Consider the following 18,092-nt stretch of genomic DNA (forward strand, 5'->3'; position numbering starts at 1 on the left):
TATATGAGTAACGTCAACCTTCATGAACCTTAAAAATAAAATATAAATACTTCAACAGTAGTGTCTGAACTTGTGTCATTTAGCATGGAGAATATCTGCTACAACGTTATTTAATAGTTTTAATTTTAAACCGCTGAATGAAGATGCCCGACAAACACTATTTTTAAATATTTTCACACAGTTCCGAGATAGCGGTCATATTATTATTAAGATACACTTAGCCTACCTAGAAACATTATATTATGGCTAGTTACCTTTCTAGGACGTACATTTATTTGTTTATAATATATATTCTTTTATCTCCTATATGCTTCATATTTATAAATACTAAAATATTAAAATTAAAATATAATAAATGCTTTATATGCTAATTAATAAATTTTGAATTCAAATTTTAAAATAATAAAAAATACTTTATTGATATATATAATAATAAAGGCCATTTTAAAAAAAAGTATAGCAAACTCTTTCTAATTCCTATTATATACAACAGATATATCTGTTCTTTTATACATATATAATAACAACTTACTTTCTTAATATTATTTTTACATTATTTTGGGATTAAAATAAAGTAAAAAATTACGTACAATTATTTTATGTAAAATTAATAATTAAAATTATTAGATAATAATTTAGTCAAACTTATTAAATTATCTAATAATTTTTAAATATCAACTTTATATAAAGATAATTATAGATGAATTTTCACCTTTAAAAAAATTTTTTATAATGAGAAATAGAAAATAAACGTCAAATTCCTGTAAATAACGAAAAGTTTACCTATACACATATGACAAAACATTGATTCATAAATAAAATATTGTACGTTGATTCATAAATAAACTATTGAAATGAGAATATCTTTGTTTGCTGTATGCCAACGAATAATTGAGATAAAATTTGAATTTCCTTAGCTAGCTTGGTGCTACTATATATCAACTTAATTGATTCTCTCCTTTTGCGGATTGTATTTGTGGCTCTAGGCAAGAGTTGACTACTAAAAACAAGTAAAATTTAAGATTCTAAACTTTATATTTCATGAAATCGGAGGAATGTTCATAATGTAATATATAACTTCAACTCAACACCCTTGCTAGCAAAGGCGGTAAGCGATTGATTGATGAGTACTCTATACTTTAATAATAATTAATCTTTTATGTATTCTATTTGAAATGGTAATTTTGTATATGATATTTAGTTCTTGATCTTCATTATTTGCTAAATAATTTTAATTTTATTATCATTGCTAAAAAAAAGAAAAGAATATATATATATATATATATATATATATATATATATATATATAATACCACGGCTTATTCTTAATATATTTTACTAAGTAATAAATAATGTATTTTTTGTTAATTAAATAAATTTATTTTTCATTTATTATCTTTTATATACATGGTTAAAATTTAAGAATTAGAAATTAAAATTTAATTAGGATTTAATTTTAAAATTTAGAATTTAGAGAGAGTGTTTTACCTTTCCTTTCTCTTATTTTTTAATCTTTAATAATAGCAATTTAATTTTCAAAGAGCCTTATACTCTTTACTTTTTTTTGAAGCATAATTTTTTCCTTTACATACATAAAAGCAGAGCACAATAAATATGAAAACAGTTGTGCAAGTTATATTTTAACTACATTTTTGTTTACATATAGCAGTATATGATTATATGTATGCATGTTAAAAAATCAATTATACAACCATAATTAAAAAATTAGTTATCAATTCAATCATTCGTATAAATTAATATTAAAATATAAAATATCAATTAAAAATATTAAAACAAAAAGTATATTTATATATAAATAAATAGTAACTGATTTTTTGTATATACATAATATTTTTATAAAATATTTTACACATAATAGTATGTAGAAATTTAATTTTATTTATTATTACTATTATTTAAGGAGTAAATCTAAAGTGAGAGTGTGAGACCGTAAAATATATATATTCACAATTAAACTAATAAATGTATCATTCATTAAATAATTTAGTGGTGAATTTTTTAATTATTTTTTAGATGAGTTGACTTCATAAATAATGTTTGTTAATAACAATCTCAATTTGAGATATCTAGATACGGCCACCAATTAATAATTACAAACTTTTTGGATGTAGATGTATGTAGTAGGTCAAAATTGCGTTTTAATTTTTTAAATATTTAATTATTTTGTTGCTTTTTATAATTTTATCAAAATTTTAATTAAGTCTCTATATTTTTTAATTAGATTTTTAAATTATTTTTAATTTTGTAATTAGGTCTTTTTCATATAAAAACATTAAAATTAACAAAATATTTCTCCCAAAATTTATACGATCAAAGATCTAGTTAAATTTGTTGTGTTAAGATTTTTTGTGACCCTGATAGAGTTTTTTGTGAATCCTAATTTTTAATTCTATTCTTTCTTTGTGATCTTAATCACTAAGAGTTCAGACTTTTTTCAAACATTATGAATGAACAGTAAAATTTTATCATTCTTTAATATTATAATTCTCTTTCATAACTCCTTCCTATTACATCACTTAAGTCCTGATATTAGAGTTATACAGAATCCAAATTTATTTGGAACAGAAGAGGAGGAGATTGTAGCATTGGAGGTGGAGAACGAATGTGAGAGAAAGAGTCGAAATGTGCTCTAAAAACTCAATAGGGAGGTTAATGGCGGATAGAGAGTTTAGCGGAAGGACAATGAAGGGAGGCTTCGAAATGATCTGGAATCAACATGAGGGATTTAGAGTCAAAGTGTATGGAAAAAATATATTCTAATTTTTCTTTTTTAAGAAAGCATATGTGATAAGGGTGGAAAGGAGATCTCCAGGGCCGTTTAAGAATTTATATGATTCACCTTAGAAGATGGCAGCTAGGTATGAAAGTGGACCAGAAAGACTTTACTCGAATTCCAGTATGGATCCAAATGTGGGGATTGCCTGAATTTTGTAAAACAATAACAGCAGTTCGGAGGATTGGTCAAAAATTGGAGGAGATAATGGAGGAGGCTGATAAATTTGCCATGAGAGGCAAGGAGGACCATATTATGAAAATAAGGGTTAATATGGATGTGACTAAAACACTACGTCAATCAATAAAAGTAGCTAATTCGGATAATGCAGTTTTTGAAATTATGTTGAAGTATGAAAAATTGGGGATCATTTGTGGTTTTTGTGGTTATATTTAGGGGTATGTTCATGGATCGGATTCGATCCGCATATCCGCGATGTTTACCTGAATCCAATTCGAAAATTGCGGATATAGATTCGATCCGCAAGACTATCGGATCATATTGCAAATTTTGAGTAGGTATCCGCATATCCGCGTATCTACAAAAATAAAGAAATAAATAAGTAAATATTTTTTTATGTTTTATTTCAACTAATAATTATTATATATGTTGTATTATTTTAATTTATTATTTAAGAAAAGTATGTTTAATATTATTTTAAGAGTAAACATATTTAAAAGAATAGAAAAAATAAATTTTATTCATATTTTTTTAATAAAAATAAGATTTTAATAATATTTTTTGTGTTTTGCGGATATATCCGATATCCAATATCTGATCCGCAAATGTGCAGATCAGATCGAATCGGATCCAAGCTTAAAAACTGCGGATATTAGATCCGATGATTTTAGTGCAAATCGGATCAAAATTTTGGCTATATCCGATCCGATCTGCGTTCACCCAAGTTATATTGGGCACGAAACAAGAAACTGCGGAGAGTGCCTGGAATTGTCTGACAATCAACAGGATATTAGAGAGAGGTGGAGTATAAAGCTGAAAGCAGATTAGATCGGGTGGAGATTGGAAGAGCAAAAGGAGAATTCATGTAACGACCCAGATTCTAGCACGTCATGACCAATGCTAGCCGCCAGGTGCTACTACACGGCTTTTTCTAGAGACTCCAGACATTATATTAAATATATACATATGAGCCTGTAGTGCTAATCGAGACCGCGTGTCAGATATATAGATATAATAGAATAGGTAATAATTAGATAGATAATATCTACATGAAGTATATAAAATACATAAAAACAAATCATAAATGCCCGAAGACTCGTTTAGTACATCATAATTCACACCGTATTACATCGTTGCTTATTCATGAAAATATTTACGGACTCCATATTTATACTAACAGGCTTCGACTCACAAGAGTCACCCTATTTTAGGACCCGTTCTAACTTGTTTTTATAGATATTTGCAAAAGCACCTAGCCCTCTAAAACTATATACTGAGCGAGGGCAAAGACTACTACTACTATTACTACTATTACTACTACTACTAGTATTATAACTACTGCTGATCATTGATCCCTGGTAGCTAAAGAAACACAGAAGTGCTGTGTGAAAGTAAAAGAAGTCACTCTCACTCTCCGGTAATGCTACTGCTGCTCGCTAGTCCCAAGGTTGAAAACTCAAAGAAAATCTCGCTGGTTTGCATCTGCATAACGGGGAAGTAAGGGGTGAGAACCTAAAGTTCCCAACAGGGTACTACACAGGAAAATCTAAGGGGTTCCGCAGTCTAAGTCTAAGGCTTCTACAGTTAGGTCGGTAAGTCACACAAACAAGTACAAGTATAAGTATATAGCAGAATAGTAAACGAGCACAAAATACAAGAAGCATGGATAAAACACAATCACAGACACAAATAAGCAATCACAAATATAGATAATGCAGCAACCAAGTATGATGCATGCCTGGTCCTATGCAGGCCATGAGCTCATGCGTCGGTTGACTACCCGCAACCCGACGTTACCGAGTCCTAAATATGGTTTCCCAATTGTGTCCGTCCGTGCATACATGTCGATGTGGTTAAGCATACCACCAGTCCGTGACAACAGGCAATCGTCGCAAAACTTGACACCATAATATACGCACAAAGGGAAAACATAGTTTTAGCAGTTAGTGGGTAATACCCGCCTCTAGACAACTTCTAGCACCTTAGGGTTTACAATTCTTTTTTCGCGGCACATCTCAATAAACTTTATCTCTAAGGGACTTCTCTCTCCCCTTCTTTTTAAATAAAACTTGTGCCTGGTCTCTGCTCTTTAAATCTCGACCTTTGTCACATTTACTATTTTACTTTAGTACTTTTATATATTTTTAACTTTTCCATTTTGTACGTGACTTCTCTTTTACCGTTTTCTTTAGGCTTTTAGTGACGCTTTCACCACTAGTGTTATTACTTTATCATTCTCCTTTCATATTTTTACTAAAAGACCTTTTTACCTTCCATTAAGTTAATTAATAATTTTCTATATTTTGACTTTATATCTTAAATTACTAATATGCCCCTTAAGTACTCTAATTTTATTGTTTAACTTGATTTAACGTCAAAATGTTACCGGTTTAATCATAATATTTTTTTATGACCAAATTATCTATAATAACTTTAATTAATACCAATTCTACCCTTAGGAACCTAAAAGATTATTTTACCCTTTATTAATTTACTTACTTATTCTAGTTACCGCTTTTTATCGTTTTACTTCTAACCTTTACTAAAATTTTTATTTAGGCCCGAAACTTTATTGTAATTATAATTTTGACCCAATTAATTTATATAATTACTAATTTATATTTGATGACTCTAAGTTCAGAATTTTACTTATCTTTCAATTAAAGTACATTTTTAACCCTCTTTTTATCCAAAAATGACCATAACACCCTTTTTACTTTACACCTTTGTTTCATAAGATTAAAATCAGTTTTCTAATCTCTTTTTAACCCTTATACATGTGCCTTTCATGATCATTTAATGGCTGAGTTTCAGGGGTGCAGTTTTTTATTTTTATCCACTTTTAGTGACTTTTAAGGCATGAAACTTAAACCTCAAGTGCTTTCCAGAGGTAAATAACTTCATATATCACTCAAATAACAGTCCAAAATAAGAGAAGCATCACTAAATTTTCAAAATTAAGAATCAAGCACAAAATTACCAAAAAGTGGCTCATATAAACACCGAAAATAAGCACAAACATATTCTAACTAATCCTAACGCTTACTTCTTATGTAATTCATTTAGTAAACCTTTCACACACTAGAAAACATACACACAATGTCAGAAACACATGTGATGGTGGTGAGTTTCGTTTTTGGCCTAAAGTGTCGCAAAAATGTCGAAATTCAACCGCTTTGAGATCGAATCTCTCTAACTCCTTAGGCGTGATCCATGGGTACATCAAGAGGAGTTATCTATATATAAAGGAGAGTAGGAATTCATCATATCTAATGTTTTAAAAATAAAAAAGAAAAGGAGAAAGAACAGGGGTTTACCTAGCCAAAATTTCGGTATAAACACAAGGATTAGCGAAAACAGGCAACAGTTTGTGCTTGTATGGTTTGAGTCCTTGAAAAACACATGAAGAACAATGGAAGAAGAGTTGTAATAGGGACTGCAGCACAGAGAACAAGTGCAAGAATTTTCTGTCTTTCCCTCTCAAGAATTCGGTCGAAAGAGTGTAAAAATGTGTAAAGTATTTTGTGAATTTTGTGGCCAATGCTTCCTTAAATAAAAAATCAAAGTCTTACTGAATTTATGGTGGTAAAAGTGGCTGAAATTTTTGTAGCCAAAGCTGGGCTTCAATGAATAAGGGGCGTGAAAACGAGAAAGCCTGGTCAACGCTTGCGTGTCGAGCTTATCTAGAGTTAACCGCAGTTAGTTACTTGAGGTTAAAAACAGAGCAGAGAGAGGTGAAAGGCAGAGATAGTCTTGGCCCAGAGACTGAGAAGGAGAGACAAGTTACTTGGGTGGCAAGTAAGAAGATTTTGAGTCTCTAGGGGTCGTTTGCAGAATATTAGTCAGAAATTCAGTTCGGAGTAAATTTTACCGTGTGGTAAAATAATTAATGACTAATATTTATTATTAAAGGATTAAATCATGAATGGATGACTAATATAAATCTTAAGACATATTTAGTTGGGTAGAAATTATTTTGACCATTGATTCTGAGGTTTTCGGTTACTATAGTTTTTCTCGACGCACGCAAAACCGTCACTAAAAGTGGATTCCCGACTCAAAAAGTCTCTAGTGAGAAAAATAAACTAATAGTAAGCTAATATTTATTATTTACTAGTCAAACTTGGCTTAGGAGATTAATTACCATCATAAGGTCAATTTTGACCTTATTAATGACCTTTTTCCATTTTATTTTTTATTTTTTCTTTTTCTTTAATTTTCATTTTTTTATTACCGTTAGGTCAGCCTTACTATTTCTTATTGGACCGTGGTTCGAGATTTTGCAAAATAAATTAAAAAAAATCAAAAAAGTCTGTTTACCAAAAATCGGGTTCTTACAATTCACACCCAAATCCACGTGGAAAGGAAACAAGCTTCTCTCAACCTCACAATAAACCTACACGAATAAGCCTTCTAAAAACCCTTTTTAACCTATCATTCAATGACCATTACCCCAACTGTATTCATAATCCATCAAATTCTCAAATACACCTAAACCAAACTAACATTTTAAAACCATCAGCTCAGTATCATAATTCAAATCCGCTGAAAAACCAAAACATTATTCCATACACTATATCAGAACCGGTTTCAGGAGGTATGAAGGGTTTGATTCAGATAGAAAAAGTAAGGGTGTTTTACATAGGCAGCACGGAGAGAGGTATTAAAAGAAGTAGTAAACAACCAAAAATTAAACATTTGGTGAGAAATATGGAAGTGACAAAGGTAGGAGTAAGATTGTTGGTGTTAAGCGAAATTCGGAGCAGCAAGATGAGTATTTTAAGGAATAAGACTCTATTTCATCTACTGAATTTTATTCTGAAGAGCTTTAGGGTGCCATCCCAAAAGCGGCACCCCAAGGCCCATGAAGATGATGATGTGAAACTCCCGGTGTTTAAAAAAACTCCTGACAGTTCATAGCATCAAAGGGTTATGTAGGACCCATTCCCACGAAGTGGTATTCTTATACGAGACCAAAAATACTACTTTGTTGTGGAAAAATAAGGTAGAAAAGTTGGTTCTTAGAGATTTTATTGTGTTGAACTAAGAGGAATAGCGGGAGGGCTAGTATTAATATAGAAGGACGATGAAGATATTAATATTATTCAGCATATTAATTTTTTTATTCATTTCACATGGAGAGACAATGTGCAGAACAGAAGTTTGGAGATTTTTGGAATACATTTGCATAAAAAGGAGGCCCAACGAAACATTCAATATAATCAGATCTTAAATATACTAGAAACAGCTGGAGAAAATATTTTGATTACTGGTGATTTTAACGCTATATCAGCCTTTAGTGAAAAAAAAGGAGGAAGAATAAAATCTATATCTTCTATTCAAGCTTTTCAAGACTTTATTAATGGAGGCAGCCTGATTAATCTTGGATATGAAGGTAGTATGTTCACTTGGAGTAATAAACAGGTAGAAGTTAACTTTATTAGAGAGAGATTGGATAGATATTTGGCCTCCATTCAGTGAAAACAAAATTACCCAAATAGCTCAGTTGTGCACTTAGATGACACAGGATTTAATCATAGACTGCTTCTGATTTCTTTGAATAGAGCAGGATTTAAAACAAAGAGGAGGTTCAGATTCCAGGAAAGATAGTGTGACAGCAAAGAAGCTAGTCATGTGGTGGTAAATTCATGGCATATGGAGGTTGAAAGTTCTCCGATGTTTATATTGTTCAGCAAGCTTAAACAATGTAAACACAATTTGGTTGCATGGCAGAAAAATTCGTCTACTAACTCAAAAAAAACATTGCTTAATTAACCTCAAAGCTGAATGTAGAGAAGGATAAAGGTGCGGAGTCTGACACCACTATGATTTGGATCTTAGAGGAGAAACTAGAAGATGAATATGAGAAGGAAGAAAGATTTTGGAAAGGAAAGGCCAGGGTGCAATGGTTTCATTGGGGTGATAAGAACACAAAGTTCTTTCATGCCAAATTTCGTATGCAGAGCAGCAAAAACAAATTGCACAGGCTGAAAAGTGATTTGGGTGAGGTTGGTACTAATGCAGAACAAATAGCTAGTATTGCGTAGCAATATTTTTAAAACCTATTTACTACTTCTAACCCAAAAGAACCGACTAAGGAGCTAGAGGGGTTGAATAGAAGGGTAGATAATAATACCAATCAAATTCTAACTAGACCAGTTTCGGATCAAGAAATCAAAGATGCGATTTTTTCTATTAATCCTCTCTCGACACCTGAAGAGGACGGATTCACTACAAAATTCTAGCAGTTTTTCTGGAACACTATTAAAAGGGATGTTCTCAATGCTGTTCATAGCTTCTTTGAGGGAGAAAAGATGCTCAGAGCCTTCAATCATACGCACATATGTTTAATTTCTAAAGTTCCCAACATTAGCAAGATGAACCAGGTGAGGCCTATTAGTCTTAGTACTATTTTTTATAAAATTATCTCTAAAATTCTGGTGCATAGATTACAACATACTATGAACAGAATCATTAGTGATAATCAAAATGTGTTTATAAAGGGCTGGCTTATTAGTGATAATGTATTGATTGCTCATAAATTTATGCACTTCTTGAAGAATAAGAGGTTTGGGGATGAAGAACTAGCGTTGAAAGTAGATATGAGTAAAGCTTATGACCGGGTTGAATGAAAATTCGTTTGGGCTATTATTAAAAAATTGGGTTTTTTGTAGAAGGTGGGTGGAGTAGATGAAGGAATGTGTAACGATCTGTTTCCTACTCTGTTGCTGTGAAAGGACAACCTCATGGTTATTTTAAGCCATGTAGGGGATTGTGACAAGACGATCCCCTTTCTCCCTATCTATTTTTATTCTGTGTAGAGGGACTCTCCCATCTGCTCTATAGAGGAGAACAGAAGAATGAGATCACTGGAATACGTTTGAACTACAAATGTCCTTACATTACTCATATAATTTTTGCAGATAACTCAATTATATTCAGTAAGGCAACACCCCAAGTATGTGCTAACATAGCCCAAATTCTATAATCTTATAGTGATGAAGTGAGTGGATAAGTGGTTAATCTATAAAAGTGATCCTTATTTTTCAGTAAAAATACTATTCTTGAAACCCAAGATACTTTATCTGATATTCTTAATATTTCCCATGTTGGGAACCAAGATAAGTACTTGGGTCTGCCTTCAGTGATACAGAGATCGAAGAAGGCAACCTTTAATTATATTAAGGATTGGGTGGCGAAGAAATTACAGCATTGAAAAAAATCTCCCTTATCAGCTAGCGGTAGATAGAGAAATATTGATTAAAGTCATAGTCATTGCCATTCCGATATAAATATTGGGGTGTTTCAAGCTGCTTGGGATTCTTATAGAGGACATACAGCGTATGATAATGAGATTCTGGTAGGGACAAAAGGAGAATGAAAGAATACAATACTAAATTGGTTGGGATATAATCTGTAGACCTCAAACTCAGGGGGGGATTAAATTTCAAGGATTTAAAAACCTTTAACCTAGCTATGCTAGAAAAACAAGGCTAGAGAATCATCTCTTGACCTCACTCGCTATTGGACAAAGTGCTAAAAAGTAAAAAATTTGTTAACAGAATGTTCCACGATCCACCGAAATCACTACCAGAAATTTGTTAATAGAAACAAATGTGGAGAGCTCTTTGGAAGATCCAATGCCCTCTCAAAGATAAAAATTTTCTCTGGCGTGTTCTTCACAATGGTCTTCCAGTGTAGTTGAATTTAAACCGCCAATTTCCAACAGCTTCGCCACAATGCCCTAGATACCCAAATTCTTCTAAATCGGTGACCCATTACTTGGCCTCATGCTCTCAATCAAGACAAGTATGATGTTTGGCAAGGATCCAACCATCAGAAATAGTAGGAGATGACGATATATTCTAAAAATGGTGGGTGCATGTGAGTGGAAGGATGATGGGAGAAGAGGGAGAAAACAAAAAAAATAGCAAATGCAACCTTCATCCTTTGACAAATCTAGAAAGTGTGTAATATGAAGATTTTCGTAGACAAGAGCTTCTCTCCTTTTGAAATTTTCTCCATAGCAGAAATAAGATGGAAGAGAAATTTGCTGCAAAGACACTATATTAATGAAGCAACTATTGGATTCTTAGTCTCAGTTGTTTTAAAGTACGTAATGAGAGAATGTCCCATTTTATTTTGTTTTTTTTTTATTGTATTGTCCAAAGTTGGACCATCTCATATTTGTTGCTTAATTCTTACAATCAATAATATTATATTCTATTTTTGTGAAAAAAATTTAATTAAATTTTTAATTGTGAATAATTTTAATTTGTAAAAAAATATACAACTAATTCTAATATATTTTATACTAAAAAAATCTAATTATAAAATTAACAACACCTCTCTGCAAAAGGCAGATTACTATTTTGCAACAATCAGTTTATTTTTTTCCTTCTTTACTAGATGTGTATTGTATTTTACAGATCTATAAACTTGTAAGTCTACATCTATGTATAACACACCATACACCTATATATTTGAATCACACCACTTTTACTCCATTATTAAATTAATTTCTGTAAATAGACACCGGACACTAGTAAAAAAAAACTAAAAATAGTAAAATTAAAAACGCAAACGCTTGACGCATGGTGTGGTGTGAAACCAACTTCTTCTTTTTCCTTTCTTCTTCTTTTTGATTTTCTTAAATTAATGGGAAAAGAGATAACCCACCGGTGTTCTCGATTTCTGAAACATACAAAAGTAAATGAACTTTCTTCTAAAGGAAAAAAAAAAGGACGCGGAAAAAGAGTAAATGAATTTTATTAGTGTACTTTGATATGTAGCATATTGGTGAGTAGTGTTTTTTCAATTGATAAAATTTTAATAGAAAATTGCATGAATAGATATAGTTCTTTTATGAAAATTTATAGTATTAATTTTTTTCCAAATTTTATTAATATTAATCACAAAATATAAAATAATCTTTTACAGAAGATGTTTTATATATACAAAAAATATTTATGTGGATACAAAAACATGTGCTATATGTATATATACTATTTATTCTTTTTATAACTGTAAATCTATTTGATTATAAATATAAATTTGATTAAATTAGATTTTAGTTATGAAGTTTTATTATAATTGTAACTCTATTTTAACTTTTTTTATACATATTTTCTTAATAAAAGTCTAAAAAATGCAAAAGGAATTACTTAGAGTTACAAAATAAATAAATTTTGAAAAGATTATAATTTATTTAATTTGTTAAAGTATTTACACAGTAGTGATAGAACTTTGACAAATCTAATTAAATTTGAAAATTTTAAATTGTTATTTTTAAAAACTGAATTATATTTCATTTAAATTTTAAATTTAAAAACATCATAATCTAAATTAAATTCTATCCGAATTTTAAGTAAAAAATTTTGTAATTTTTTTTATTTTTTCAAAATCAAATAAATAAATTTAATCTAAATTATAATAATTTGATTATAAAATAAATTTAAATTGATACATATAAATTACAATCTTTTAAATAAAATTGAATTAAATTAGAAAATAAAATCAAATTAAAATAATCTAAATCATAATAAATTATATAATTTTACTTTTTAAATTGGTTCAAATCCTATTGTAAACATATAGTCATATGATTTTGAATATAAATATTGCCATTGCAAATGAAATAAGTAATAAAAAAAATACAAATATTTTTTTAAAATATATAAATAAATAATCGCATATATTTTATTTATTATAAAAAAAATCCGTTACCGTGTTAGTAATTTCATGTCTCATGTGTAAACAAAGGGCATTATAGTAAATAAAATTTGTAATGAAACAAGAGATTGATGCTGATGCTGGGGTTTTGTGTTGTGTTGTGAGTACTATGAACTATGAAGTGTTAAGTGTTAAGTGTTAAGTGTGAAGTGTGAAGAGACAAAGTAAAAAGTGCAGACACAAAGCTGTGGGAACGAAACCAAACCAAGACAAAAATCAAAGTGATGAGGTGAAGTGAAAGAGAAAAGAAAAAAAAAACCCTTATGCTTTTTGGGTTTGTTTCCCTTTCCCACCAGCTTGAAGTGTTTAAGGTTGGTGCAAAGAACAAAACTTTACTCTCCCTTCTTATGTTCATTCATTCATATTTTCTTTTTCTCTTATTTTATTATTTTTTTCTTTATATAAAAAGGAAAAAAATATCTAGGCAAGTTCATACCATGGATTATGAAGGACACTTCATTTTCCACAAGTGAAAAGTTCAAATTTTCAACTTCATTTTGCTTTAACGGTATATATAGCACACCATTTATGGAAGATTGGCAAATGGGCATTAAAAAAAAGAAAAAAAAATGGTTTTTTTTAGCTGCCAAATATTCTTCTTGTTGTTATAGTTGATGTTGCTTTACTTCAATTTCCACGGGCATTGATTCTCCAATGTTATTCTCTTTGTGCATTACATTTGGCTACATAGTTTTTCATTTTTTGCCGTGGATTCTAGCTCATAAAGAGTTGAGACTTTTTTTTATTTTATTTTTATTCTTATTTAGTTTTGTATCTCCTTTTATTAGGTGCCTTTCACTTTCTGTCAATTTCTAGGAGGGTTCAGCTTCATAGCCTTTGATGCAGATTCATTGATATTATCATTATTATTATTATTATTTTGCTTTATTGTCACCCTCCCATTTGGGTATAAATAGGGATTGCTTATGTTTGTGATCTACATTCATTACAGAAGTTCATCATCTTAAGCATTTTGTGGCAGTGACATTAGCATTTTTGAGATTATAGAGAATATGAGCTACAACAGCACCTCAATGAGTTCTGGTTAGTTTTTTTTGTCTTTTCCATTGCCCGAATTTCACTACATTTATTTGCTTCTGACATTTTCTTTAAGGATTTAATATGTATGAACATTTAGTGCCGCATTAGTGAAATGAATCATCCAAAAGAATGAATTTGATTGGACGACCATGTAAAAGAATTTCGAAAACTAAAATGTCTTTTGTTTTTAGGTGGTGGAAATGGAGCTGGTAGAAGGAATTTCGAGTTCGGAAGGACTCATGTAGTTAGGCCTAAAGGGAGGCACCAAGCAACTATAGTTTGGCTACATGGCCTCGGTGATAATGGCTCGAGGTTTGTTTTTCGCTACTTTCAATATCTTAACCTTATGCAATTACTAGAGTTTTAGTGATGTATGCTCTTTCCTTACTTGGCTTTCGAATATCGATTACATCATCAATGACATGGATTTTGTGGAAGAGTTTTTCTCAGGACAAAAAATACGGAAACGTTAGAGTATCGAAACCTCTTGGAGAAAGAGACAGGCAAAATGTTTCTGTCTCTACTATCTCAGTGTGTCTGTATTTTTTGTCCTAAGACATGTGCAAATGACTGTCCTTGTCAATGTGCATGGCTCAACAGTTTGGAGTTAATGGTGTTTGGAATTTTAATCATTTGAATAAGTTTGGTGACACTTTTTCAGTGGAAACTCTAGTGGATACCCTCTGCCTTGTGCTAGAGAATATGCCTTCAATAAGAATGCTGTGTTTGTTTTCTTCTAATTAAATTTAACATCTCTAAGGGAATGTCAAAATCTTGTCCTATTCTGATGTGAGAAGTTTGGTTATTAAATAAGTTCCATTTGCTCTTTTTACAAAAGGCTCTGTCCACCAAAAAGTTATTATTAAAAATCTTTTCTAAAAGAAAACAAGCATTCTTCTTCTTGATGAAAGTTTTCAGTAAAGGAAACCTTGACTCTGAGATTAGAAATATTAGAGAATGGGACCACTACTTCACCATCTATGTTGTTCCCAAAACTTAGTTAGGCATAGAAATTCTAATTGCCATTTTATTAATACGCGGTCCCAAAATTAGGTAGGAGGTTAATATAATTTTAATGTGTAACTTGAAGGAAACTTTATCATAGTTTCAAGTGTCATTTTTTTTTACTTGCAGAACATGTAGCCTGCAGCTTGTTCTATGACTGTTATTTATTTATTTTTTGTACTTTATCTTGTTTCTATGCATGGTTGAAAAGTTCGAAAATTTCTTCGAATTAGTAATTTGGAATTTGTGTTGTTTTGCAGCTGGTCCCAAATCTTTGAAACTCTTCCTCTTCCAAATGTAAGAATAAACATAAGTACATCATTAATGTAATATATTTGGAAAACATGTTTGTTTGATAAGTAGAAGCCATTTATTCTTTTGAAACTTATGCTGCAGATTAAATGGATTTGCCCGACTGCTCCTACGCTACCTCTAGCCCTGTTCGGTGGATTTCCTTACAGTGCTTGTAAGATTTGGTGCTAAAAAAATTCAACATAATTCACTTGAAGACATCATTTGTTCCTTTATGGCTTTTCCATTTTGTTTTGGCTGCAAGATTTGCTTTCTACACTTCATTGTTGACATTAATAAAATTCCTTGCATGCATACTGTATGTTCGATGTTGTAACTGTCGAGAATGGTCTAATTTGTTGAGGAATCTCTACCAGGGTTCGATGTTGGGGAGATTTCGGAAAATGCTGCAGATGATTTGGAGGGATTAGATGCTTCTGCTGCACATGTTGCCAACCTTCTGTCGACCGAGCCTCCAAATAGTAGGTTTTCCAAGATCACAATTTATACCGATATTGCAACCGCCATAATGTTTTCACTTGATTATATGGTTCACTGGTTAACTCAATATATGAAATAGTTAACACCCTTATGGCTAGATTTATGAATTGCACTCATGGTAATGAAGAATGAAAGAAGATGGTTTGCTGGTATTAGAGGACTATTCAGTGAAATTATCAACAAGATTTTGAGATTATGAAAGTAATCATAATAATTAATGTGTCTTTGCTTATGCATCTTTAATTTTATGCTACCAGAGTCTACAAGAAATTGTTTAGAGCAAAGTCAAATGCTACATTTAGAATTCTAAACATGGGACTGTTGTTAAATGTTAACAAATCCAAGTTGCTTGTAATTTTACTTAAAAATGCTACTGCTGGCTGAATGTACAGTCAAACTCGGTATCGGAGGCTTCAGTATGGGTGCTGCAACTGCACTTCATTCAGCTGTCTGCCATGTTTCGGGGCGCTACGCGAACGGAAACATTTACCCTATCAACTTAAGTGCAATTGTTTCATTAAGTGGCTGGCTTCCTTGCTCAAGGTTTGGTTTCTATGCCACTCATAATTTCCTTTTCTTTATGCTGATATGAACTGTTCTGAAGTTTGTTTTTCCCCTCTTTAACTGACACAGTGCCTTGAGAAATCGAATTGAAGGATCACGCGATGGCATAAGGCGTGCAGCGTCGCTGCCCTTGTTTCTCTGCCATGGCAGAGGTATTCATACCTGCTATTATTACTTTTTTTTTTTCCCTTTCTACTAATTTAGGATATAAAAGAGTTAATTATTTTGTTCATCTAAATTGATGTATATGAAAGTTGAGATACTAGTTTGGTTGAACTTCTTTTGGACTGAATTTAACTGAATTTTTTAAATCAACCATTTTAACATTTTCATTTTGGTTGAACATCTAAAACAAGTGTTCATTACTTGATTACGTATTCATCAAGTTTTGTCTAAAAAAGGGTTGACTTTCATACCTGATGATACCACTAAAACTATATCGAATTCTTTTTCGCAGGGGACGATGTGGTTGCATATGAACTCGGAGAGAAATCCGCAGGGGCCTTAAGTGCGGCCGGATTCCGGAATCTTATATTTAGGAGCTATAATGGGTAATAGCTTCATTCTGTAAAAGGCTATCATATTTAAGGTTTAGGTTTATAATTTAGGATATAAGGTCAATGTTTTATGATCTTGGGTCTAGATTTAAGATAAATAAAATAATTTTTAAAAAGTTGGCCGATGTTGGCCGAAAAAAGTTGGTTACCTAGCATCACTGGAATAATAATATGGTGTTTGTTTGGTGGTGTGCAGGTTGGGTCACTATACAGTTCCTGAAGAGACTGATGAAGTTTGTAGCTGGCTAACTGCAAATTTGGGACTTGAGGGGTTTAGGTTCAACTAGAGAAGAATGCTTTTTTAGGGTAATGGAAGAGGCACTATAGAATAGATAGTGGTGTTTTGGGGGTATATTGGTAATTTGGTATAGCTGCTTCATCTCTCTCATGTACTAAATAAATAAAGTTTCTATATTTGTCTTATAGGATTTGATTACTACTATGTTTCTAGATTTGGGGTTTTGGGAAATTATGCTTTGGTTGGGGGGGTATATGGATAATTTCCTATACACCAAGCAAATTTTGTTTATTTCATTTTAGGATGGATAATATACATAAGTTGTTTTCTGTATTCCTGTACTAAATAAAGTGAAATTTTGATTATTTTTTTTATTCTCCTTAGCTACCTTCCTTTTTCTTTTCTTGAAAATTAACCCATACCAGGTTTGACCAACTATTTGCAAATTAAAGCAATTATTTTTCAGGGAATTTATTTTTAAGTTTGTTCACTATAGCTACATGTATACATTTTTATTCTTAAATGCAATTTAAAAACTAATATTAGACTACTGCTATTCATAAATTTTTAATCATGTTGATGGAGGTGGGACTATTTGCTCTTCATTGCCATCCATTTCTGCATCTTGCTAATGACCTGAATCTGAAATCCAAAAATGAAATTTCAAAATTTCTTTATGTGTTTTAAATTCTAATTAATAATAATAATTGAAAGAAAACTTTAATACAATCCCCATTAGACGGCCCAATATGCTTAAATCCTAGAGTCTTACTTTTTAATTATGGTAAGACTTTTTTATTAATAGAATTAGCTAGGTACCATTGTTCTTAATATTTGAATGAATTAAAGTTGGTCTTATTAATCTATTATTCAACTACCACACCACAATTCACAACAAAGATTCTATCTTTTTAAATTTTTTTGATGGCGTTGGTTGTTTCTATATAATAAAAAAATTAAACCCAAATTATGTTTTCTTCAGGTTATGTATATTATATTTCAAATTTCTAATAAAAAGAACCAATTTACCTTTGTTCTTGCCATATGGATTTTTGCATTCCTTGCATTCACAAAGACTGGAGCATCCAACCTCAACCTTTTTTGAAGTTGAAATGTAAAAAATTAAAAAAAAAATAGAAAATAAAAAATAAAGACAATTGTAGTGGACCAGATGAAGGAGATTGGTTAA

The 18,092-nt window shown here is 31.0% G+C and overlaps 1 protein-coding gene across 2 annotated transcripts; it reads left to right on the forward strand.

The window, feature by feature from the left end:
- The first annotated feature begins 12,715 nt into the window (after window positions 1-12,715).
- On the forward strand, window positions 12,716-17,268 carry LOC112707871 (acyl-protein thioesterase 1). 2 transcript variants are annotated; one of them, XM_025759878.3, is made up of 10 exons: window positions 12,716-13,017; window positions 13,659-13,750; window positions 13,939-14,059; window positions 15,013-15,049; window positions 15,149-15,218; window positions 15,421-15,525; window positions 15,937-16,087; window positions 16,178-16,260; window positions 16,566-16,659; window positions 16,862-17,268. In XM_025759878.3, exons 2-10 carry the CDS (start codon window positions 13,720-13,722, stop codon window positions 16,950-16,952), a joined length of 783 nt encoding a protein of 260 aa, XP_025615663.1. In that variant the 5' UTR covers window positions 12,716-13,017; window positions 13,659-13,719; the 3' UTR covers window positions 16,953-17,268. The 2 variants fall into 2 exon arrangements, with proteins under 2 accessions (XP_025615663.1, XP_025615666.1); XM_025759881.3 differs by lacking the exon at window positions 12,716-13,017 and adding an exon at window positions 13,252-13,434.
- The last annotated feature ends 824 nt before the right edge of the window (window positions 17,269-18,092 follow it).

Source organism: Arachis hypogaea, chromosome 8, assembly GCF_003086295.3.
Source record: "Arachis hypogaea cultivar Tifrunner chromosome 8, arahy.Tifrunner.gnm2.J5K5, whole genome shotgun sequence".
Lineage (NCBI taxonomy): Eukaryota > Viridiplantae > Streptophyta > Magnoliopsida > Fabales > Fabaceae > Arachis > Arachis hypogaea.

Coding starts and splice junctions, on each gene's coding strand:
- LOC112707871 (XM_025759878.3), top strand. CDS start 13,720: ATGAGCTACAACAGCACCTCAATGAGTTCTG. Junction 16,088..16,177: donor GGCTGGCTTCCTTGCTCAAG/GTTTGGTTTCTA, acceptor TAACTGACACAG/TGCCTTGAGAAATCGAATTG. Junction 16,261..16,565: donor GTTTCTCTGCCATGGCAGAG/GTATTCATACCT, acceptor TCTTTTTCGCAG/GGGACGATGTGGTTGCATAT.